General features: G+C 36.0%; 1 protein-coding gene across 2 annotated transcripts in view; it reads right to left on the reverse strand.

Moving 5' to 3' along the window:
* Positions 1-2,750: 2,750 nt before the first annotated feature.
* WDR17 (WD repeat domain 17) overlaps positions 2,751-24,060 on the reverse strand; it is a 38,080-nt gene continuing 16,770 nt past the window's right edge. The window contains exons 12-29 of one of the 2 annotated variants that reach the window (XM_010015537.1): positions 22,964-23,166; positions 22,687-22,836; positions 22,444-22,574; positions 20,583-20,708; positions 18,176-18,331; positions 17,815-17,879; positions 17,312-17,444; positions 15,752-15,843; positions 14,748-14,847; positions 13,317-13,456; positions 10,891-10,911; positions 9,819-9,960; positions 8,955-9,096; positions 8,764-8,866; positions 7,758-7,859; positions 5,007-5,102; positions 4,645-4,828; positions 2,751-2,870 (exon numbers count right to left, since the gene is read on the reverse strand). In XM_010015537.1, the coding sequence (XP_010013839.1) occupies positions 2,751-2,870; positions 4,645-4,828; positions 5,007-5,102; positions 7,758-7,859; positions 8,764-8,866; positions 8,955-9,096; positions 9,819-9,960; positions 10,891-10,911; positions 13,317-13,456; positions 14,748-14,847; positions 15,752-15,843; positions 17,312-17,444; positions 17,815-17,879; positions 18,176-18,331; positions 20,583-20,708; positions 22,444-22,574; positions 22,687-22,836; positions 22,964-23,166 (2,206 nt within the window). The remainder of the gene's footprint in view (positions 2,871-4,644; positions 4,829-5,006; positions 5,103-7,757; positions 7,860-8,763; positions 8,867-8,954; positions 9,097-9,818; positions 9,961-10,890; positions 10,912-13,316; positions 13,457-14,747; positions 14,848-15,751; positions 15,844-17,311; positions 17,445-17,814; positions 17,880-18,175; positions 18,332-20,582; positions 20,709-22,443; positions 22,575-22,686; positions 22,837-22,963; positions 23,167-24,060) is intronic. The other variant, XM_010015538.1, reaches the window with a different exon arrangement.

Raw genomic sequence — 24,060 nt, forward strand, 5'->3', positions numbered from 1 at the left:
GCCCCGTCCCCTGCCTCGCCGCGGCCGCTGCCGGGAGGCGGTGAGGGGCTCCTCGCCGCCCGCAACGGGTACCTGGGGTGGGAGATGCTGCCGCGCTACGGCCCCAGACACACCGCGGAGTGGAGCGGAGCTCGGCATCTGGTCCCGGCTGCGCCTGTGCGTTCCCGCTCAAAATGGGTTTCCACTTAGGAGTCTCTCACACGAGTGCAGTCTGTGAAGCTTATAAACATGTCAGTAATGTTGGCCAGACGGCGAATTTGATTTTGTAGCGATAAAGCAATGTTAAACTTACTTAACTGAGATTTATTAGTAACTTGAAAACACTAGCTGCAGAGCTTGGTAGGTTTCTTCATTCAAATAGAAACATGACTTTTCATACTCATAGAAGAGTCAAACAACCATTTGAAGACAAAGGATTCTTTAATGTTAAGGGGAATTAATCGTATTTGACTAGCTGTGCTAGACTGAAGAAGTCACATGTTAGCAAACAACCTGAACTTATTTTTGAAGATGAAGAATCTATAGTTGACAGTTGCAAACACAGTTGTAGCAGTAGACACAATTACAACCTTGTCTGCATGTTCCTCTCACTCATCACATGGGGTACAACCACCTTAAAGAAAATACAGCTCATTTTAGTCACAATGACTGTTACCTGATGGAATCCCAATGCAAAAAGTGCCTTCTGACTTAAGGTTTGTATTTCAGCCATGAAAGTGTTCTTAAACCTCACTCTCTAATTTAAAGATGGACTACATTTGTCTAAGGTTCCATGTTAAGGCACAATTTATGCACAACAAATTGATGCAGTTATAGTACATAACTGAAACTGTGAAATACTGTTAAAAATCCTTAGGACACAGCAAACAATTTTTAATATAGTAGAGTGGCAGCTGAGTCAATCCTTCAGATCCCAGTCATCAGACATGGGGCTGCATTTTTGGTTCTTACCTTTGCTCTCCAAGTCTGTATTAACAACTTCTGCATACAAGGTTGTACAGTTTATATGCTAAAAGATAACTAGTCTTTCATTTGACAGAAGCAACATATCAGATATTGACTGCTGGAAAATTATTTCAAAAACTATGAATTTTTATTTCAGAAATCAAACTCTCATTCCCCAATGTCCCAGAGTTAAAGAAAGGAAAACATTTTCCAAACAATACCGGCAAAAAGTAAAACAGTCTGTTCCAGCATCCAAGCATATACAAAAATGTTTTTGTATAGGTTGAAAACAAACTAAGCTTTTTTTTTGCCTTGCCCAGTATGTTCATATACTAGAAACCCCATAATAATAGCCTAGAACAGCAACAGAATTAATTATTAACTTACTTTTTTAAGATGAAAAAAAAAACCAAACCCAAAATGATTTTTTAAATTTATAATCTCCATCCCACCTTTCCAGCATGGTGGCATTCTTATATCCAGTTAAATGAGGGCAATGCTTACCTATATATTGAGGATTTTGTTCAATACGGTCTGGAGAAAGAGACCATGTGTTACTTCCAGCTTTATACTAGTTTCTCTAGAAATAGTTCTGCCAGTTTTCCATTTCTACTTCTTTCCATTTTATGTATCTGGCAGGATTTTAAAAATTATTTTAAAGCAGCAGCAAATAAATGTCAACAGGTAAAGTAGATTTCTGCTTGTGTGCCATCAATTAAGCTAATAAAGAATATTATAAGCAAGGCATCTTTTCTACAGGCAATTCTGATTTTAAGATGTATTAATAAGAATAATTATTAATAAGATTTGTCTTATGATTGAATTCCATACTATACACAGCTTTAAAATATTCTTAGTATTCTATTGCCAGAATTTTCTTTCCATTTGAGCACAGCATTAGTAAATAAAAATATATGCACAAGTATATACTTCTGGTCTTTCATACTATATGTATATTTATAACTAATACAAAATGTAAAAAGAAAACAGGTATTTTTAATGTATATAACATTTAAATAATTTCAATACATTTGCTGTTTGTTCCTTACAAACCCTTTGTTTAAAAAAAATAAATAAAGTTTATAAATAGATTTTAGCTTCCAAAGAAAGTATAAGGGGGGCAGTTGCCAAAAATGAACTTACTAGAAAATAGAATACTATAATCTAGATAGTCAAACCTGTCTAAACAAAGCATTATTAAATATCTTTATACTGCTATTAAAGTACAATAACTAATGAATGAAAAAAATTATCTAACTTTTGCTATAGAATCCTGTGTGTAAAACCTAGTTAAAATTAAAAAGGAGAAGACCATGTATGATACAGCCACAGGATTCCAGTTATTTTAAAAACAGGTTGCAGTTCCCAACAATAAAGTCATTCTATTATGTATCTGAAACTATGTATTTGAAAGTGTGTTTATGGATATCACAATTTGTTATCATATTTTGATAACATGCTGATAGTTACTTACTTTCTTTACAAGGCTTCTATTTACACAGAGCAGACTGAAATATGTCTGCATTGTCTGACAACACTATTCTTAAAAAAAGACATGGCTGTTTATGTAGTTAGGACTTTTTTTTTTCTTTGGATTCTTAAATTACTTTTTCTTTGGATTGTCAACAAACATCTGTATAGAAACCCTTTTCTTATTCTCACTTTATAATTTTCAAAGTCCAAATAATTTCCCTTCAGGAGGAGTCAACTGCCATTTTTCTGTCCTTTGACAACCAAGGATGAAATCATTACTAACCCCCAGAGTGGTATTTTAAGTACTACAAAGTACAGAGGAAAACGCCTCATCAAAATGGGTTAAGTCGTACTCCTGTTCCTAGTGGTGAAAAAGGATTCACTTTGGCCCACATCAAAGCATCATTCAGTGAAATAGCAGATTTTCCATCTTCGAGGAAGAACACTGGACCCTGCACAGCAAAAATATTTGGGGAGGGAAATTAAAACAAAGTACACATGTATTGTGTAAAAGCTACCACAACAGAAACCACATTTTGTTTTATCTGAGAAGAACATGAAAACCTGATTTACAGCTATCATCATCTACATTCATGCAAAAACTGTAAGTTGGTGGCTTAAAGCTTTGGCAATAGTTACGCATTATAAACCAAGTGAACTTGTGATATTTCAAATTTGGAGACCCAACATTTCATAACTCTTAAGTTTTTAGTTTTATTTTTAATAACTGTGGTATTTCATATGTTTGCCAATTATTCCAGAGTTAAATTTAGCCTGAATTTGAAACTGAGGTAACAAGGGTTTTTCCTTCAAAATACTGTACATATTTCATCATGTCTGTCATTATCTGTGCTGATCTGTGTGTTTCCCCATCTAAAAAAAAAAAAAAAAAAAAAAAAAAAAAAACAACTCATGAATTTTTTTAAAAACAGAGATACACAAAAAAAAAAAAAAAAAAAAAAAAAAAAAAAAAAGCCTCCATGAATTGTTTGAAAACATGAAGTCTACAGAATAATTTCAAATGTTCACTATGAAAAAGACAAAGTACTAATTTATCTCATGGAAGAAGAGCTAGTTGCTAGTTTCTTCATTCAACAAAATATGGTCTTGAAGCTACAATTCCATTTAAGTGCCTTCTTAAAGAGTTATGTTGTCTGAACTTGCTACGTAAAATTTGTAAACCTACTCAATTAGCCTTCTATACCTTAAAGATTTGTGAGCTGATCTGCATGTCTAAAGCAATGGCTCCTAATGTTCACTAATCCAGAAATAAGGATATTGTAGATGATAAGCTGATGACACCGTATTTGCTGTTCTTGTTGATTTGATTATGACAATGGCAGTTTTATGTGGCTGTTAGTAAATGCTGAGAGTTTAGCATAGCCAGAGACCACTGGTCTAATGTGGAAGGTTGGCAGCAAGTTTTTTTTTTTAGACTTGATGGTGTGCAGTTGTGAATTTTGTTTACCTCAAAAATCCCTCTAGCATTTTGCAATCTCCGATTTCTGATGCAAAACTATCCCTCTTAATCCCTGAGCAACCCTGTTACTCTTTGAGCTGGCATCATGCACTGGGCAGAGGAAACAGAATCAGCCCCAGGTACCAGAGTAAATTCACTCTGAGGCACTGTCTGGACACAGGAGCCTGAGAGTAGCGTTTTCAGGTTGTGACAATTTTCCTTTTATGGAAATAACAACATATACCAAAGAGGTCTTAGAAGGACTAGTATGATTTGATCATAAAGCCCTATGTGAGCGATGAATAAATATATCTAAATATTTAGTCTTCTAGTATCTGTCTTTAATTAATAATGAATTACAAGTTTTACAGTATGCATTTCCATAGCGATAAATACTGACAACAGAATAATGTTAGTATGTGGTTGAAGATAATTTCCTGGGGTTTTATTCAAGCTGTGGTGAGGCAGTAGGGAACAAGTTAAATGCCCTTTAGACAGAACATTTGGCAAAGGCAATCCGTCTTTCTCATGGAAATTAAAAAGTTTTGCATTGGGAAACCGGGAAATTATTTGATTGGACAATTCTTCTTTATGTAGCCTTTCTTCTATAGCAGATGCCAGCACTTGTCCTCTTTAACTTCTGCTACTGTGACAACAGGGAAAAAGTTCTTCTTCCAAATGACAGGAGGGACCTTAGATTTATGGCAGGCTCACAACTAGTCAATGCTATCACTGAGAAAGAACACCTCAGCTCTCTGAAACCGTACCTGTATCCTTAGCCCTGTCAAACAAGAGATGTGAACATCTGAATGACTAGGAAGATTTGATCCAGTGACGCAGTCTGGCCCAACCATTCCTTTCAAAGGCTCCTCTTGTATTCGTGATACAAGTATGGAATACACTGCTCTCTGCAATTCAGATGGCGGGGTGCATGGCGATTCATCAGTAGGCCTATGAACAAGACACACTTCTTTTTTAACTTACGTCTTAGTTTGGTTTTGAAATGAACAGCCAAAAAGTACTAAATTTTTAGATTTGTATTTAGATTTCGCAAAGGAAATAAGCACTGTATTTACAACTTAACAGATAAATACTCTTATTCATGGTAGTTTTATATTTTTCCACCTACTTGTTTAACTGAGTACAAGCTCTCCATGCATCCAGTTCCTCAGAAAGCTGTTCAATTTTCAAAGGTACAGATACTTCCCGTCTTTTCAAAAGCTGACTAAAAAAGAATACAAGTAATTAAAGTCCAAATTAATTCTAACAATGAATATTTTCTTAGAAGAAAAACAAGAGAGACAGTAGTAATATAAAACTATTTTCTACTGGATATAGAAATAAATCTATGGAAATAAATTGATTCTTCACAATAATCACTATATTAAACCTTAGACAAATTAAATTACTAGATGGAAAGCACATGAAAAACAATGAGGTGGTTGGTGACAGCCAACATGGCTTCACTAAGGGCAAATCCTGCCTGATCAATTTGGTGGCCTTCTGTGATGGGGCTACGGAACTGATGGACAGGAGCAAAGCAGCTGACATCATCTACTTGGACCTGTGCAAAGTGTACGGCACTGTCCCACATGACACCCTTGTCTCTAAATTGGAGAGACATCAATTTGATGGATGGACCATTCAGTGGCTGGATGGCCGCACGCAAAGAGTTGTGGTCAATGGCTCAATGTCCACTTGGAGACCAGTAACAAGTGGTGTCCCTCAGGGATCGGTGTTGGGACCTGTCTTGTTCAATATCTTTGTCAGTGACATAGACAGTGGGATTGAGTGTGCCTTCAGCAAGTTTGCTGACGACACCAAGCTGTGTGCATCGGTTGATACGCTGGAGGGAAGGGATGCCATCCAGAGGGACCTGGACACGCTTGTGAGGTGGGCCGATGCCAACCTTATGAACTTTAACCAAGCCAAGTGCAAGGTCCTACACCTGGGTTGGGGCAATCCCAGGCACAGCTACAGGGTGGGCAGAGAAGAGATTCAGAGCAGCCCTGAGGAGAAGGACTTGGGGGTGTTGACTAATGAGAAAATGAACATGAGCCAGCATCAGTGTGCGCTTGCAGCCCAGAAAGCCAACCGTATCCTGGGCTGCATCAAAAGAAGCGTGACCAGCAGGTCAAAGGAGGTGATCCTGCCCCTCTACTCTGCTCTCGTGAGGCCTCACTTGGAGTATTGTGTCCAGTTCTGGTGTCCTCAACATAAAAAGGACATGGAGCTGCTGGAGCAAGTCCAGAGGGCCACGAGGATAATAAGGGGGCTGGAGCACCTCCTGTATGAAGACAGGCTGAGAAAGTTGGGGCTGTTCAGCCTGGAAAAAAGAAGGCTGTGTGGAGACCTCATAGCTGCCTTCCAGTGTCTGAAGGGGGCCTACAAGGATGTTGGGGAGGGACTCTTCGTTAGGGACTGTAGTGGTAGAACAAGGGGTAATGGGTTTAAACTTAAACAGGAGAAGTTTAGGTTAGGTATAAGGAAGAAGTTGTTTACAGTGAGGGTGGTGAGGCACTGGAATGGGTTGACCAAGGAAGCTCTGAATGCTCCATCCCTTGCAGCGTTCACGGCCAGGTTGGACAGAGCCTTGGGCAACACGGTTTAGTGCGAGGTGTCCCTGCCCATGGCAGGGGGGTTGGAACTAGATGATCTTAAGGTCCTTTCCAACCCTAACTATTCTATGATTCTATGATTCTAACAGTTATTCTTGATGAAGAGATAAATGAGCTGAAATTGTTAACAGAACTACAGCGGTCAGATAGAGCAGCAAGTGGAGCCATAACAGCTAGAACAATGCCGACTCAGCTTGCACCATGGAATCAGTGACATCTCAGAGCTGGCCTTGCTACCCAGCAAGTCAGGCAACAAAACCAAAAGGATGTGACAGTCTCAAATTGCAAGGGAGAAATAGAAGTCAGCCGGATAGTAGTATTGTTACCAAACCAGATAGGAAGACTAAGCAATCCTGGTTATATTTTGAGGAAGGAATACTGAAGTATTGTATATTAGCCCATTTTATTTACCATGTAAGATAAAGATCATTGATTTTAATCTTTCTTCTTTTAAGTCTGAGTGTGGTCAGGTCAAGTCAAGTGTACCAAGTGAAATCAAGTGGGTCAGGTGGAGTAGGGTCAAGTGCATTGGGCCAAGTGAGATTGGGCTGGGTCAAGCCAAGTCTGGTCAAGTCAAGCAGGCCAAGTCAGACTGGGTAAAATCAAGCCAAGTTCATTCACATCAAGTGGGTAAAGCCGGGTCATGTGAAGTGGGTAAGGTCAAGTCAATTGAGTCATGCTGAGCTGGTTCAAGTCAGTCAAGTTTAGTCAGGTAGGGCTAGATAGGTGAGTGCTTGGGGATGAGCTGGGCCAAGTGGGCAGGTCAAGTATATTAATGCTTAAGAATATTAGCTCACTGAGTGAAGGAAAGTCAAATCAGGTTTCTTGGTGGGACTCAAGCTAGTGCCCAGTCATGAATTCTAAATTCAAAGCTTGTCCTTGTTGCTATTGAGGAAGTCTTGGCACAGATACAGTCTATACATGGATACAAAATTTGAACTGTTACCATCAACATGTAATCATGCATGGAGCTAATGCTAAATACTCACCTACTTCTAAACATTATTTTTCTTAAAGAATTAAGAGTTTGACTGAAATCCTGTATTCATAACTTGTTTCATTACCTCAGAAACTTCTACATGTATAATGCATAAAGAAAATAAAGATTGTATATTCAGGCATGCATATACCATTATAAGAGGCCTGGGAACTCCTTTTTTTGCGGGGAGAGAGGGGTAGTATGAAAGAAGAAGTTGGGACAATGTATGGCATACATCATAAAAGGGACAGATTTCTCAATGTTACTGAAAACATAGTATTACCTTGTATACTCATAAAGTGCAGGTACAATGCTATTGTACTGTCTTCTGATAGCAAGTAAAGCACCAATGTAACCACATAAAATCAGCAACTCATTCCGAAATCTGTAAATGGACAAGTATTAATCATGAATAATAACAAGCATTTTCAAAAACATTAAAGAAACTCATATTCAAATTATAATTATGAAACCTAATTTATCCATCCATCTTTTGTGAAGAATCTATGTTTGCTGATTATGCTTACTTTCTGTGTGACGTAGTTGTTAAGACATACTCCATTTGCTTTATGTTGATCTCAACTATTAAGTTTTAAATAGCATGTACAACACACAGGTATTAATAACAATTATGTGAAGTTACAAAACCAACACCACTCAAACCTTTTACTATGATAAAACTCTAAATGTAAATAAAATTGCCCCATTTATTGCTGTGGACTTCAGTTTTGCCAAGTTTCTCCACAGGCCACAGATGAGAGTTAAGCTTTTTGCTTATTTTAGTTCTTCACATGTACACCTGTGCAGGCAGCCAGGCCCAGCTTCAATCATCTGTCATAAAGGTGAACCACAGCCATCCAACTATTTTAGATTAATTCAGAGTGACAGTTCAAATTTCCTTAACACTTTGACATTAAATTCTGTATTATGTGTGGTACTCACTGCTCCTTTTTCTCAGGAAACTGAAACCAGAATGAGATTCTTCTGATCAAAGTATGATTCTTCATATATGACCAACATTGATTCACCCATTATAGATGTCCCACAGAGAAAGAAGCAATGAAATATCTTTTTTCTTCTTGTTAAACCTTGAAAATTTAGGAAAATTCCATATTCTATTCTCCAGATTTGGAACTAGCCTGCTTGCCTGCTTGCTGAAATTTTCTTTTTTTTTTTACCTCTCGTGGTAAACAAAAGAATATACTAACAGTGTGCACCTATATTTTTTTAATTCCAAGAATTTCCTTTAATGAAAATTCCACTTTTATAAGTAAGGAAAATATACTCACTCACTACATTTATGCAACACTAATCGTTCGGTGCGTATATAACTTAGAAGATCAAGGTATGGACAGATGGAATCTAAAGTCCAATCTGAGCCACAAAGTTGCTCTGTTGAAAAATAGAAACAAGAGTACCTCAGGAGGCAAGCTATACAAATTACTTATGCTTTAAAAGGTTTCTTCAACTAAGTACCTACTTTTCACATACTGAATGCCAATAGGGAGAGCCTTTTCAGGTTCTGTGCTTAACAGATAGTACTTTATAGTTTCAAATATATCCCCATCTGCCTGATTTGTCTCTGCCAACTGCATGCATTCTTCTACATCAGGAAGATTACACTGGAAAACAAAGATTTTGCCAAAGAATTATTTTAATGTTCAAGCAATTTTCTAAGATGTAGAGAAATACTGAAATTTGCACATAGCAATAAGATCAAATTCTCTGAAAGAAGAGTCATTGTTTGAAGGACATAACTGCATATAATGCACATTATGAAAGCCATCTAGACCAGAAAACACCACAGGAGGAGAAGGTTCTCTAACTTTAAGCAGTGTCAGTTTCCACTCCTAATGTTGTTTTTGGATTTTTTTAAACTATTTATTACTGCTTATAGATTTGCAGTCTTGAGTTGAACCTTAAGGGAATTTGTGGAGCAGACCCTGCTGCTGCTGAAGAGGAAAGGGGGCATTTAAGGAGATAACAGACAAGATGCAAACCAATTCAGGATAGTACAGAAAGCTCATCTGCCAAGACATGATTTGGCTGTACTTCAGTGATGAGGAGGCTATAAATCTGAAGATCATAAGATACTTCAGGAAGTAACCTGTGTCATGGAAAGACTGCACAAAGAGTAGAATTAAAGAATTAAAGTTCTTGTGCAATACTGAAAAAGTCAGTTAAGTCTAAAAGAGAAAAAAAAAAAAGGATATGCAAAACAGGATAAGACTGTTAGTGTCAAATTAACACAACAGATTTATTTGACCCTAAGTTTCCTGAAATTAGTAAACAAATCAATACATAACCTCTTGTTAGCATTCAGGTAAATTCTTTTTCATTGTACCTTTTCATGCAGGTCATTTATTTCTTCTGTGCATCCAGGATAAAAAGCACACAGCTTTGCTAATTGCAGTTTATTATCAGGAATCATCATAAGAAGATCAGCTGCTAAATCCCTGCATAAACAGAAGATGGCACAGTAGTTACTCTTGATGGTTTGTAATAGGCGGAAACTCTGTTTTCTCTTTTACATTAATTTTAGAAATAAAAGTTTACTGAAAAAGAAATAAAAAATACTATTTCTAGAGAAAAGCAGAAACAAACTCAGTCTCCAAAACTATTTTTGTGCAGTAAGTGAGGCTTTTTTTGGGAAGTCATGTGTTAACTTTCTGTTGCTTTAATTGGTTGAATTAAACAGCTGTGAAATCTAAAGCATCAGAACCACCTCAAAGTGAGATGGAAGAATATGTAAGTAGGGATGGGAAGGGAAAGTAGGACCCATCCAGTCTGAAAGAATGGAAGATGTTAATGTGACTCTGTCATGAAACCAACCTCAAACTTCCAGGCTTCTAGAACTCCATGACAAAGCCATAAAGCATCTCTTAGTCATCCAGAGCAGCTAGTGCTCCTGTGACATTACAAAAGAGATTATACATGAAAATAATGTGATATTTCTGAAAGGAAAATTGAGTTTTAGAAAACTGATACTTCTGAAAAACTCCTAACTTTTTATCATTTGTTACTCCCTCCCTGACATGACAAACAGCTGAGGGAAAACACACAAATATTAGGAAACTGCTTTGAAACAATTATTCTACTGAGCTTTTAATAATTGATTATTCTGGTTGTTCTGTGACTTCTATTCATGTGGGCATCATATCTCCTGTAATCCACAAGACTGACTTGCCTCTGTGTAAGGCATAGAACTCCTACTGAGTTCCTCTGGATGTTCAGGGTGTGGTCTTTGGTTTAAAGACGTTTGTTTGAGTAAGCTACTGTCCCATATTTCCAACTGTTTTCTGTCCACTTTCAAGTACTGATTACAATTAAAAAATTAGAACACTTGGTTTAAGCCCATTTTTAGCATTAGTAAAGTCACATGTTTTGAAATCTCTTTCGATAAACAAACAAAATACCTGTATCCAAGTGATGGAAAGCTAAAAAGAAGACATTGAAACAGTAATAAACAAAACTTTGGTTTATATTCTTAATTTACAAAGGAAAAAGTCTAATAGAAAATAACTAAACTACAACAGCAAATCTACAGGTCAGGTTAACTGATCTTAACAACAACAACAAAAAAAATAGCTTTCCAATGCTATTTCCAACCTAAAAAAGCTGATGCCAAAAGGTCTTTGGAAAACCCGTTATACTATTACCATGCAATAATCACTTTTCCAAGTTACAAAAGGCTCTTTCAGAATACAGAATATTTCACAAGTTTTTAAACTATTTTCACGATCAGTTACTCATATGGACTCATCTTCATAGGCAACTTAAACTTTTTTAAAAACTATTGGAAATTTTTCAGCCAAAAACCTGAAATCAAATGCCTATTAAAAAAAAAAAAAAAGGGAAAAAAACAAAAAGAAAAGAAAATCTCTAAAGAAGCCCTCATACAATGTCCTATAAATGGTGTTACCTGGATTATTTTATTTTTTTTTTTTTTAAGAATCAAACTTAAAACACTGTCAGCATAAAAAACAAAACCAGGTGGCTGAGTCTGCATAAGCAATATCTCAAGTAAAATACTGCTAGCCTTCTGAATAGCAGAAGGTTGATTTTAACCATATTTCTTAAACACTCACACATTTTCCCAAGGCTGTAGATTTGGAAAGATGGGGAAGGACATGAATGTTTAGTCTTTTTTGTTTTGATTTTATATTGCAGAACACTTCTAAAAAACCAACCAAACAAAAACCCCATACCACCAAACCCCCAAAATACATTTTACCAATACCTGATTTCGTTATTAACCCATTAATGTCCTTTTGGTATTCCTTGAGGTGCCTACAATAAAGCGTGTCTCTACAATGGAATGTTTCCAATTGTTGGATATCCCTAAGCATAACAACTAGTAAAAACAAAAACAGAACCCTTCAAATATCAGAGGCCCTTGAACTCCAGCTTTCCCATACATGAACTTATACATGCAGTGGCCCAAGTAGTATTATGCTGTCTCGGTATCTCTTTATTACAAAATATGAAGAGATACAGGATTCTCTAACCTTTTCCTACATAACAGAAAAATATGCTGTAACGGCTGCAAATCAGAATGCAGGATTGCAGGGTGTAGCTGTAATATGTATTCAGTATAGCATATGAAACCCACTGACAAATCCAAAAGTAAACTTGGGCAATATGCAATTTCATCATGTGTACCCATGTAGACTTCAGTGTACACATGCTATAAGTTCGCAGAAGTTTTATGTACATACACATAAATACCATACTATTATAAGTACTTGTTACACACTGAGATCAGAACTAGCTTTTGTTATGCAACTGGAAAAAAATACACACTGTTTTTCTTAACTTTACGTCCAGTGCTTCCTATCACAGGCTACATAAAAATCACTCTTCACAAAGAAGTCAGGGAGATCACAGGAAGAGTTTCAGAGACTTTAAAAGCTGTAGATGGAGTTTACAAAAGAACCTTGTTAGAACTGGTGCAATACAGAAATGCTAAATCATTGTAAAACCAAAGCAGCACACCATCCATTTCTTATTTTATCTTTTTCTAAAATGCTTCATTGTCTAAAGCAGGCTAAATGCTCTGTAAATGTGAATTCCCCTAGGTTTCTCTCAGATACTTAAGCAAATAATTCTGTAGCAGAAAAATTGATGCTTAATTGCAATATCTGTTTATGCACACATTTTCTATGAAATGTTAATCCTGAAACACCTGTACAGATGCCAAGTATACCTTAGAAAGATTTCCTGCTTTTCACTGGTATGCAAAAACACTGACCAAAACTGTGTCTTTCCAAGCAAAACCACTACAAGAAGGAAAAGAAAGTTTAGCAGAGATAAAGCTTCCCCTATACACAATAGAGAAATTACTTCTGCAGAATGAAATAGTGATCCTATTTCATCCTTACATCTTGTTAGCTATCTTGTATTCCTGAAATAAATATAATTCCTCAGCCTCTTAGATTTTTATATTTTTCAATCAAACACTTAAAAATCACCTCACAGATCCCACTTAAGCTTCTGTTCCTTTTTGACTTTTTAATTCAGTTGTAGTCTTACTTTGTCCAAAGGAGTCATTTTTACTCAGTACAGACTAGGACTTGCAATGTTACCTATTGCCCAAGTACCTACATTTTTCTCAGTGGGTTTCATGCTCTGTTTGACAATGATTCTTTTCTCATTTACACTACATATAATGTATTTTGAGATTAAAGCAGAACATTTGCATGCCCTGAACTTCAAAGGTTTAATATAGCAATTCTTATTCAACCTACCCATGGTAGTTTGGTGTAGTTTCAGTATGAAACACCTTAATTGTTTTGTCGGGGGGGGGTGGGGAGTGGAAATCTTGGGATTAAAAAATTCTTACCATGTTGTTACTGTCATACATTTTCTTGCTAGTAATTCTAGGGCATAATGTGTTGCTTGTGCTGCACTTTCTCCTAAGACAGTACCCACACTGATTGCCAACTCCAGTTCATTTCCACGAATCAGGTTTGCCATCGCAAGCTTGCTCAATGAAAAAATTATATCATTAAGGGACACAAGCATTTTTGGGGATTCACCATGTTGAGCATATGACATTAATTTATGAGACTGCTTTTTACAGAATGCTAAAATAGGCATTAATTAAAGCAACTCTACATATAATTTGCATCTCTTGAATGAGTAAATAATTGTGCACCATGTGTTAATCAGTTTATAAATAACCAAATAGATCTACTTTAACAGAATCTTCTTTTATTCAACCAAAAAGATTACATAAATATTATACCTAAGAAGCATGACAGCAATTCCTTCTAATCTTAAGTAAGGACACTAGGTTTCAAAGCACATATTTCCTCTCTTTTGGTGAAAGAAGACTCAAAAAAACCAAAACCAACCAAACAAGAAACCAACCAAGGCAGGACTCTCTTGTTCTTACCCTCTCTGGTCAGTTGGAGTTGCTGATAGGCACAGCAGAATATTAAATAGAAAGACACTACACAATGACTTGAAATATGTCTATTTTGAAATACAGGCAATGACCGATTATTGATTTCTCTCTGAAGAGCCTATTATGATGGAATTTTACTCATGTGAGGGGATAGAGGAGGAAAAATATTGACTCAGCAACAATAAAATCTAGAGAGAATGAGGGAAAGAAACAATTTGTAAAACCACAAAAAAAAAAGAGAGAGAATTTTATTAAAAAGTTTCCTATGTGTCACTGGTTCCTACATAGACTGTTTCCTACAGTAGTGAGGCACTGGGACAGGTTGCCCAAGGAATCATGAATGCCCCATCCCTAGCAATGTTCAAGGCCAGGTTAGACAGGGCTTTGGGCGATATGGTCTAGTGGAAGGTGTGCCTGCCCATGGCAGTGGTGTTGGAACTAGATGATCTTAAGGTCCTTTCCAACCCAAACTGTTCTATGATTCTATAAGGTAGAGATTACATCACAATAAAGTTGGGTCTTTTGAGTCACCATAAACAGTAATACTTATGTGTATATGTATATATGTAAAGTACCTAGGTACCTTATATTTTCTAATACAACAAGATAGTAGATACATAAAAATACAGTAATAAAATACTACTTTCTGTACATGAGGGAAATCTTGAATTTAATGGAATCAGGGGGTTCTGTAAAGATCAAACTCTCTCTATAAGTTTATTCAAAGCAAATACTGAGAGCAAGTAACACATTTTAGAATGTGGTACATAGATTTTTAAAAACAATTAAGATGTGGAGATGTAAAAAGGAAGTCAATGTTGCCCTTTCCCAAGACTCTTCCACTTACAAGAGAAAAAAAATTACCTCTATATTTTCAACAGCCAGATGGCAACATGCTGCAAGCACTGCATGGCCATCCTGGAAATACCATTCTGCCAGTTCTTTACTGACGTTGTGCAGAAGCCTGCAAGAATAGAATATGAATTATGCAAGGTTACTTAAAGGTTGGAGTTCTTCGGCTCTTAATTTATGTACAAGTCACCACATTTGCTTCTGTACCCTAAAATTTCTCTATCTGACTTACAGAAGATGACACCACTAGCTTTAAAAATGCAATCAGTTTGAGTTTCATCCACCACTTATGTTGGTGCACATTCAAGTGGGTAAGTTTTTCAAAATCTACATCAGTATGGAAATGTCTCCTCATATCGACAGAAGAGAAATCCAGTATTTGGATATTCATGCTGTATCTGTGAACTCCGCGTAAGTATCTCTCCATTTGCACACGCACATCTTTCCAATTGCATACGTAGATGAAGTAACTACACAGCCTCCAAGCTGCTTTTGTTACTACACATATAAATTGATAATGTAATTTAAGTTTTTTGAGCACTGTTCTAAAGAAGGAGAGATGCATGGTTTCTTTTATGGGCATGCACAATGAAAATATGGCCATTAGCACACATTGTCAGAAATTTAACTGATGATAAACAGTAAAAGTTTCAGAAGATGCATAAAACATAGGGTCTCACATATACTTGTTCATGCTAAATCTTACTTTACTTACCAAAAGTTCAGTGTTAATATGCTACATATTTAAACATATTTAATTGCAGAGGAACGTATCAGGCAAATGAAAAGGATTTTTCTAATACATACATATGAAAAATACATTTGGTGTCAGAAGTGACAACAGAGGAATTATTAAGAGTAGCATCAGACAGTAGGTAACTAAGTACTAGAAGATGTCATATTTTGTGTCAAAGTCTACATTGCTGATGCCAAATTAAACCACTAAGGTTTCTCTCTCTTGATAACTTTACATTCTTCATTAAAATAAGACTTTAGATATAAAAAGAACAACTTACTCATTATAATCATCTGTATTGTTTCCATCAGAATTTGAAGATCCATCTGTTGTGGAGAGTGGTGATATCTGTATATTTCCCTCACAAGCTGCCTGGCAGTGAATAAAAAAATAAAATAAAAATAAAACTGAATATGAAAGGCATTTAAAAAAAAATAAAATAAAAAAAATCAATGATCTACAAAAGTCCTTCTAAGGACCAGATATAACAAAGGAAATATTTAAACCAAATAAATTATTCATAGCTAAATCTTTGTCTAATTTTACTCAGCCATACAAGAAATTCTACAGAAGCAAGAGACTTCTTCCCTGTGCATTTGTACAGAACTTTTCACAGCATTTAAATATGCTTAAAATGGACAATGAAGGGTAAAACCTTGATTTTTACATCCCAAAGAGCAAGTGGCTGTGAATGAAGGATGAACTGCATAGATACTTTTCAGTAGGTACACCAGCAAATCTGGAAAGATTCAGACAGTGGCACAAGCTGACCCTTTTTCATGTCTGGCAATAAATTATTTCTGTCATTAAATAAAAAGAGATCAGTGTGGGTTCAAAGGAAACTCTTTCATGTGTTTTAAGGTGTAGCTTGGTTAACAACATTAGAACTCAGGGCTAAGTTAAAAGAGAAAGGCCTGGTATTTTATTGCTTAATATTATCTGATTAAATCTTTGAGACAAAGACTATTCTATGAATTGTACTAAAAGTAACCCCTGAAATGTCTGTCTTACAAGAAAAATAAAGGTCTTTCTAAAGCTTTACAATGCTTTAAGGTTTAAACATTACAACTTGTTGAATTTAAGCATACCTCAAAGTTCCATTCTCTGCACAACAACATACAGATAGACAATTTCTAAAGGACAAATTCATATGCATTATTAAAGCTCTTATCTCTGAGGTAATTGAATGTTCAAGGCATGAAAGAGTGTACTAGGGACAAATCATGACAGTTTATTTAACAAACTATATTAAGTATGCAGAAATTAGTCAAAAAGAATAAAGGAATGGTGAAAGAGAGTGGAAAAAAAAAAATCAGTTTCTCATGTTTTGTGTGCTGTTTAACTTGTGTTTACATCTGAAGCAGAACGTGCTTTCAGTAGTCTCTTGTATTGTTTTTTGTACTGATTTGAAAATTTGGCTTCCTACATTGATTACTACTGCAATCGAGAAGTTCCACCCGAAGATTCTATAGCAAGTAACGTAAGCAAGACCTCAGCAGAAATGCAAGACAAATCCTACATGTCTTTGATGTTAAGGACAATACTGGCTCCTGAAAATCAGGTTAATTTTCTATTTCAACCAAAACCAAATACATCAGTTCTCATTTAGACATTTGATTGCCATTTAGAAGAACTGTGCTTAAAATTTGTAAACATGAGATACCTTTTTATGATTTCTGGATAAAAACTGGTCAATACAATATGAAAGTACAGAGCAGGGTAGTATTATTATTTAGCCATTTTGCAGAAGTGAATAGAGCTAGTCTTTTAAATATGCTTGCCATCTTCAGAGTTATAAACACATAACTAAATACATCTCCCACATCATTCTATATAGTACCTGTGCAACAAGAAGAGCCTCTTTAAGCTGGCCTCTTGCAGTAAAGAAAGACACTAGTTTCTTCACATCTCCTACAGCTATACAGTATGGGATGACATCATCATTTTCTTCCTGAATTAACTGATCAGCTCTCCTAATTAAACAAATGAATAAAATACATAATTGATCAACACCTCTCTATGGTACAGGTGTTAGATGAAGCTATACAAAGTTCATTGAAACCCATCTGCCTTTCCAGATCTCAAAAGACTTGCAAACTGTGGGTACTGCACTAAAGGGCTAAAGCTGCAATTTATGCTCAACTCTTTAACTTGATTCCCATCAAAATCGTTGTTGAAATCCTCTACAATTCCACCCCAAAGCTTACTGAGCAAAAAGTAACATCACTAGAATGCTGTAGCAAAAGCAAAGTACAATTGGTGCTAGTATCCATCCTTCCGACTTATCTTTGTCCTTCTATGGACAGAAGCTACAATTCAGCATCATAATTTTTATTACCTTACCTTTGCATTAAATTCCTCCAATATTTCATTGAAACTCCAGGTGCAACTGAGAGAGCTTTGTCCCACTAGAAGAAAGCAGCAATACATTTAACTCGATCAATTTATTTTGAGAAACAGCTACGTTTTTAATTTGTTTCACATTTCTTACATTAAAAATAGATTTGTCAAGAGGGTAAATAAGGAATGAGCTATGCATTAGACTGCATATGTTAAAAATAATATAATTGGAGCAAAATTACACTTTTCCGGACTTGTGACCCATTTTGTTACTACCTCATCTTTGGTAGAGTAGATGGTTTTCAGAAACCATTCATTTCAGAACAACCTGTTCTTGTTCTTCAGCAACGTTCTGATACTTTACCTCTCCAAGTTCTACCATTAGTTCACAATATCGCTGAATTTGTCCTAGTCTTAAATGTATTTCTGCAGCTTCTTTAAGCCTCTCTTCTTTGCTTGGTGCACCAATACCACCTCCAAACTTGGACATTTTTACTGTTGTCAGTTCTTGTGCCCTGGACTGAGGGAAACAAAAAACAACACAAAAACAACAGAAAAGATAAAAAAGTTAAAAAAGCACAGTTTTCTGTGGTGAAAACAAGTTTTCTTAAGAATGAACTAGTGTCAAATGTTACAACGGAATACAAAAGTATTAATTTAAGAAAAAAATCCTTTTGAGAAAAGCTTAATTGGAAGATATTACTAATATCTTAGAAGTGAACTAATTAGAAGCGCTTACAATGAGATTACAGTAAACTATATTGTTAAAGTAACTGTTAGTGTTTTGTTGCACACATTCATTTTACTCGATTATTTTCCTTTAATCTCTTACATATATATATTTTTTATATTCTCAACCATTTTGTCATATGTAATAGTAATTCACCAGATGTCCATCATAAAAATCTTGATATTTACGAAATTTAAAATAAAACCATCCATGAACATAAACCATACAGGGTTGGGAATTGTACTTATTACCATTACAATGATGTCCACATAAAGAAAGAATAAAGACAGTAGGCTCAACTGGTGTCCTGATCCGTCATACCCCATGAACCTTATGACCAGTAAATGATTTACATTTCCAATCACTGCAATTTTGATATTAGTTGAAGAGACAAGACTAAATTTCTCCGTCTGGCAGAGTTTGAGAAACAAGCTGTAATAGGATGACATTTAGCATAACAAAAAAACCCAAAACCCCAACCAACCAAAAAACCCCAAACCAACCACCACAAAGGAGCTTTGCTTCACATTTCAAAAATTGTCAGTTTAACTTTATCATCAGTACATGTGAGACAGTGTTTGGCTATTCATGGCTTTACAATACCATATAAGGAGGATGGCAAAGAATCTGTTTTTTTTAAAACAATGGTACTTTTTTACTTGACACCTCTATCTTTTTTATCATTTTCATGCTCAAGTCTCTGATGTATCCTCTCTGTCTGCTAAAACAGAAAAACCCACTTACTCTAGGTCCCTACTTCATCCTGAAATATTTAGGTGCTGCAATGCCATCATTCAGTTTCATAAGGGAAAATGGTATTAGCAGCCATACACAAACAGCCAGCACTACCCTATCCCTACTTTCTCTTAAAGCTCTGTAGCAAGATTCTGAGCCAGCAAAAAGGGGACAAAACCCTTTTAATTAATGTGAGTAATTAATCCAGATCCACAGAATGAACAGCAATTAATGTACTTACTCTAGGTTGCCTGAGTTATAAATGCATTAAAATGAGTTGCAAGGATAAACAGAGTGCTTGCACTGCATAAGTCAAAAATTAAATGTCTTCTTCTCAGCCTAACTGGTTGAGAAAACTGATTTTGGGATACATGGACACATATACAGAGCTCCACAGAATAAGCAAAGCAGCTGTTATTATTACAGTTAACATCACTAATAAAAAGCTTCTATTACTTAAGAGTCATCAGGTATGTAGGACAATTTAAGACTCTGATTTTGCAAAAGACAGCCTGCAACAACAAACACCAGGTGATACATGGCAAGTGTTTAGCCCTGGAGGTGGCAAGTGGGCTGTTACATATTTCCTGATCCATACCAATAGATAATCTTTCCTCTATTTCCAACTCAGTCATTAGAGTATGGGATTCTTTAGTATCACTAAGAAGTCCCTGACAATACCACATATCCCTGTATACTGTACAAATTGTATGTCTGGTTGCATATTCATATTTGCAGCTACTAAGAAATGTATGGCCTAGTACTGGAATTTCACATTCATATCTGAGTCACTCTTCAGCTGTGTATCTGTATTAATGACAGGTTCTTGGTTTTCCACTCCTTCTAGACAGCTTCAGAGCATATTTCTGCTGACTCTCCCCCATTTTCAGACATGAATTCCCCTGTTGTGCACCTGAAAAAGCTCCATGTTTCTACAACCAAAAAATTTGACTTTATGGAACATAGAAGTACAGTGTATGCAATAGAGAAGACAAACTTACATCATAACTCAAGCTGTTGTGATGCTCACTTTGCAATTTCTTTTTCATTATTTGGAAAATGCCTTTCCAGTTAATAATTGTTACCTAGCATTTTATCACTGACTGTGCATGAAGTCATACAGACTTACCTAGGTGCTATTGTTATAACAGACCAGTATTGCACAAAGAAATTATATTGTACAAATATCTTTGGACATGAAATAAATTGTGACTCTTTTGCAAAGCATTAAAAGTTATTTTTAAAAATAATTAAAATACTATAGAGATTAACAACCATTTTCACCTGCTGTTTATGCTTCACTTACCATTCTAAATCTAATGAGATGTTTCATATGCATAATTCCTTTGCAGTAGTTTTGTGGAAGTAAACTGTCATCCTGTCCTTTTATTACAGCAACCAAATCCCATAAATTTTTGCTGCCTCCTGGAGGCTAAAATTGTTAGAGAAGAAAAGAGCTGTATTACAGTAATGTTCAAGAGAGAAACTTGAACTTTTAAAGACATTGGAAAACATTTGTTCGTCGATTCCAAGAAACACAATTTCAGACCATTTTGATATTACAAGCTTTCCTATGAAGACATGAACTAGTTCAAGATACTACAACTCTATGTTCTTGAAGGCTATGAAGATACAGCAGGATCCATGAACCTAAGTATTTGGTTATGTGTGGACACAGTTGATGGCTCGCCATTACAGTTTTCCCTTTTGCTCCCAAAAGAATGCAAGCTGTTTGGTGGCTTCTACTGGCATAAACCAACATTCATCTGCTGGGACGCAGATGCTGCCCCAGTACTTGTTTACCATTTTCTGTAGAGCAAAGGTGTGGGCCAGGCAAAAAACAACTTCAAGGATCGACTGCCACAATCTGGTTTACTATCTTAATATTAAATCTTAAAATAGATACATATGGTATAACTGTATATGCACAGAAACTTTCAGGCCATCAAGGCAATTAATTTTTAATAAATTGGAAGCATTTTTATTGGTCTAACATTTGAATCAATCCTTCTGTAGAACTAAGACAATGGCTTAACACTGAATGAGGCCTAAAAGAGAGAGTGAGTAATTAAAAGCCTAAAAAAAAAAAAAAAAATATATATAAAAAATCATTATTAAACCTAACTTGAAAGAGCTTTTCTAAGAACAACAGGATTACAAGTTGGGGGTAGAGGACATGGAGAAGAGACAGACAATTCCCTCTTTTTTCAATCTGTTAAAGCTCTTATTGACTGCTCAGAGTTTAAGCACGGCACTGTATTTTCTGGACTCAAAAAGCACTGAACACAGCGGATCAAGAAAAGGTTTTGTTCTTGGAATATTCTAATATTCTTATAAAAGTATTACTGTCAAATCAACATGGGACATCAATATTTGCAACTTCTGAAAACAAAGAATTCTATAAAATACAATTTAACAAAACAGGAAATTTCAAGATTTGTAATTGAAGCAGTGTTTCGACATTTCATACACTTCAATTTAGCTAGAAATCAAACCAAATATTTTGGATTAACTAGGTCTGTGTAGATCAGTCTGTTGACTTAAATTACAACAGAGCTTGACGCAAGCTGTAGTTCCAGGTCATTTTTATCCTCATTCTACCTCAACTTCAGTTGCTGTGCAGGTAAGCACTCTCAGGACAGTTTCTATTTTTAACTTGATTGCAGAGAGATGCTGCAGTGATCTATAGGAAATATTATTGTGCAATAGAGCATAGGGGTGGGTACTGGGGCATTGGTCATCCAGATCTACAGCTCCTAGAAGGTAATACAGCGGTTCTGACACAGACACTTGGGCAGTTCAAACCTTATCTGTAACGAAGGTGTCTCTTTGATGGATTAAAATTAAAAACTCCAATGTAGTTTGATAAAACATATCTTTTATTTGCTTCACTAGAAAATTCTTGCCAAATCAAACCTTTCCTACAGAAAATTAAATTATCCCACTTATTACACTTCGTGAAAAATTGGTGCTCACAACTGACAAAGAATTTAGTCATGGATTTTTTTACATGCAGAACTGTTAATAGACAGAATTGATTTCTGCATATTTCTGAGATTCCTTTAAGAAAAAAAGGTAGAAAAGAAAAAAATTTCACTTTTGGGAACTGACTTCAGAAGATAAAGTCACTCACATTGACAACATCCTTAAGTTTGCACAATACTTACTGAAAAACATTCTGAAAACCACCTTAGTTTTTTTACTCGAGCATTTCCTGGTTTTTTTTCCACATCTTGTTTAATATCTCTGGAAACTTTACCACACAGCAAAGGAGGAGCACCAGATTCCACAGCACGATCTAACACACACAAACATACATCAAAATTTAAGGAAAAAAAAAATAAGAAAAAAGGAAAAAAAATAAAGTAACATAGAGAAAAATAAAACAATGGTATATAGAATTTACTTACCTGTATTACCAATAATCTCGTCCCAACATCTATCTGCTAAGATACTCATTTGTAGAGGATTTATAAGAGGTGTCAATGACCAGAGTCTCACAGTGGAGTCACGAGAGCAAGATGCCATAGTAAATGGACGACTAGGATGACATGTTAATCCTAGTGGAGAGGGCATTTAAAAATGTAGTCAAGTGATTAAGTTTATCTAAGAACTAATATGATTAAATGATTTTATAAAGTATATTAAAATGCCTTTCAATATAGAAATGAAATTTAAAAATATTACCATACACATCTGCACCATGATCACAAACTGTGTCCAAACATGTTCCATCTCTTGTGTCCCAGACTCGAATTGTATAGTCCCAACTGCCAGATACCAGAAGGTAAGGAATTTCAGGATTCCACATCAGTCCCCGTACTGGAGCTGTATGTCCACTAAGAACATTTATACAAGCATCCTGTGTATAATCCCATATTCGAACAGTACTGAAACAGGATAAAAGAAGAAAGCTTCTGTACTGGACATTAAGAAGCATTTCTTCACCGAGAGGGTGGTCAAACACTAGAATAGGCTATTAAACTGTGAAACTCTCATCACAATTATACAAGTAATGAGGAAGAATTCATACCAGATTTCTTACTGTTCTTTTCTTCCCTTTTAAACAAGTAGATATCCAGCATTTCCTTTTCTTTTCAACAACTGCTATTGCTGCATACAGCTAATTCAGCAGACTACAGAATTAGGAAAAGTTAATTTCTTGAAAGGATCGTTGTAATTCTGGCTAAATTTTACTATGTAATTAAATAAGTTACCAAAGCTCTTTCATGGCAGCAAAGCCACCTATTACAGTTTCTCCAGTGCTGCAAAGAGGCAATTTGATAGACCTTGCTTCACAATGTAGAATCTACAAGTTTAAAGGTCACTTCTGTATCCTGGGCTGTATCAAAGGAAGAGTGACCAGCAGGTCAAAGGAGGTGATCCTGCCCCTCTACTCTGCCCTCGTGAGACCTCACTTGAGTACTGTGCACAGGTCTGCTGTCCTCAACATGAAAAGGACATGGAGCTGTTGGAGCAAGTCCAGAGGAGGGCCACGAGGATGATAAGGGGGCTGAAGCACCTCCTGTATGAAGACAGGCTGAGAAAGTTGGGGCTGTTCAGCCTGGAGAAAAGAAGGCTGCATGAAGACCTCCTAGCTGCCTTCCAGTATCTGAAGGGGGCCTATAAGGGTGCTGGGGAGGGACCCTTCATTAGGGACTGTAGTGGTAGGACAAGAGGTAATGGGTTTAAACTTAAACAGGGGAAGTTTAGATTAGATATAAGGAAGAAGTTCTTTACAGTAAGGGTGGTGAGGCCCTGGAATGGGTTGCCCAAGGAAGTTG

Source organism: Nestor notabilis, unplaced genomic scaffold (assembly GCF_000696875.1).
Source record: "Nestor notabilis isolate BGI_N333 unplaced genomic scaffold, ASM69687v1 scaffold7465, whole genome shotgun sequence".
NCBI lineage: Eukaryota > Metazoa > Chordata > Aves > Psittaciformes > Psittacidae > Nestor > Nestor notabilis.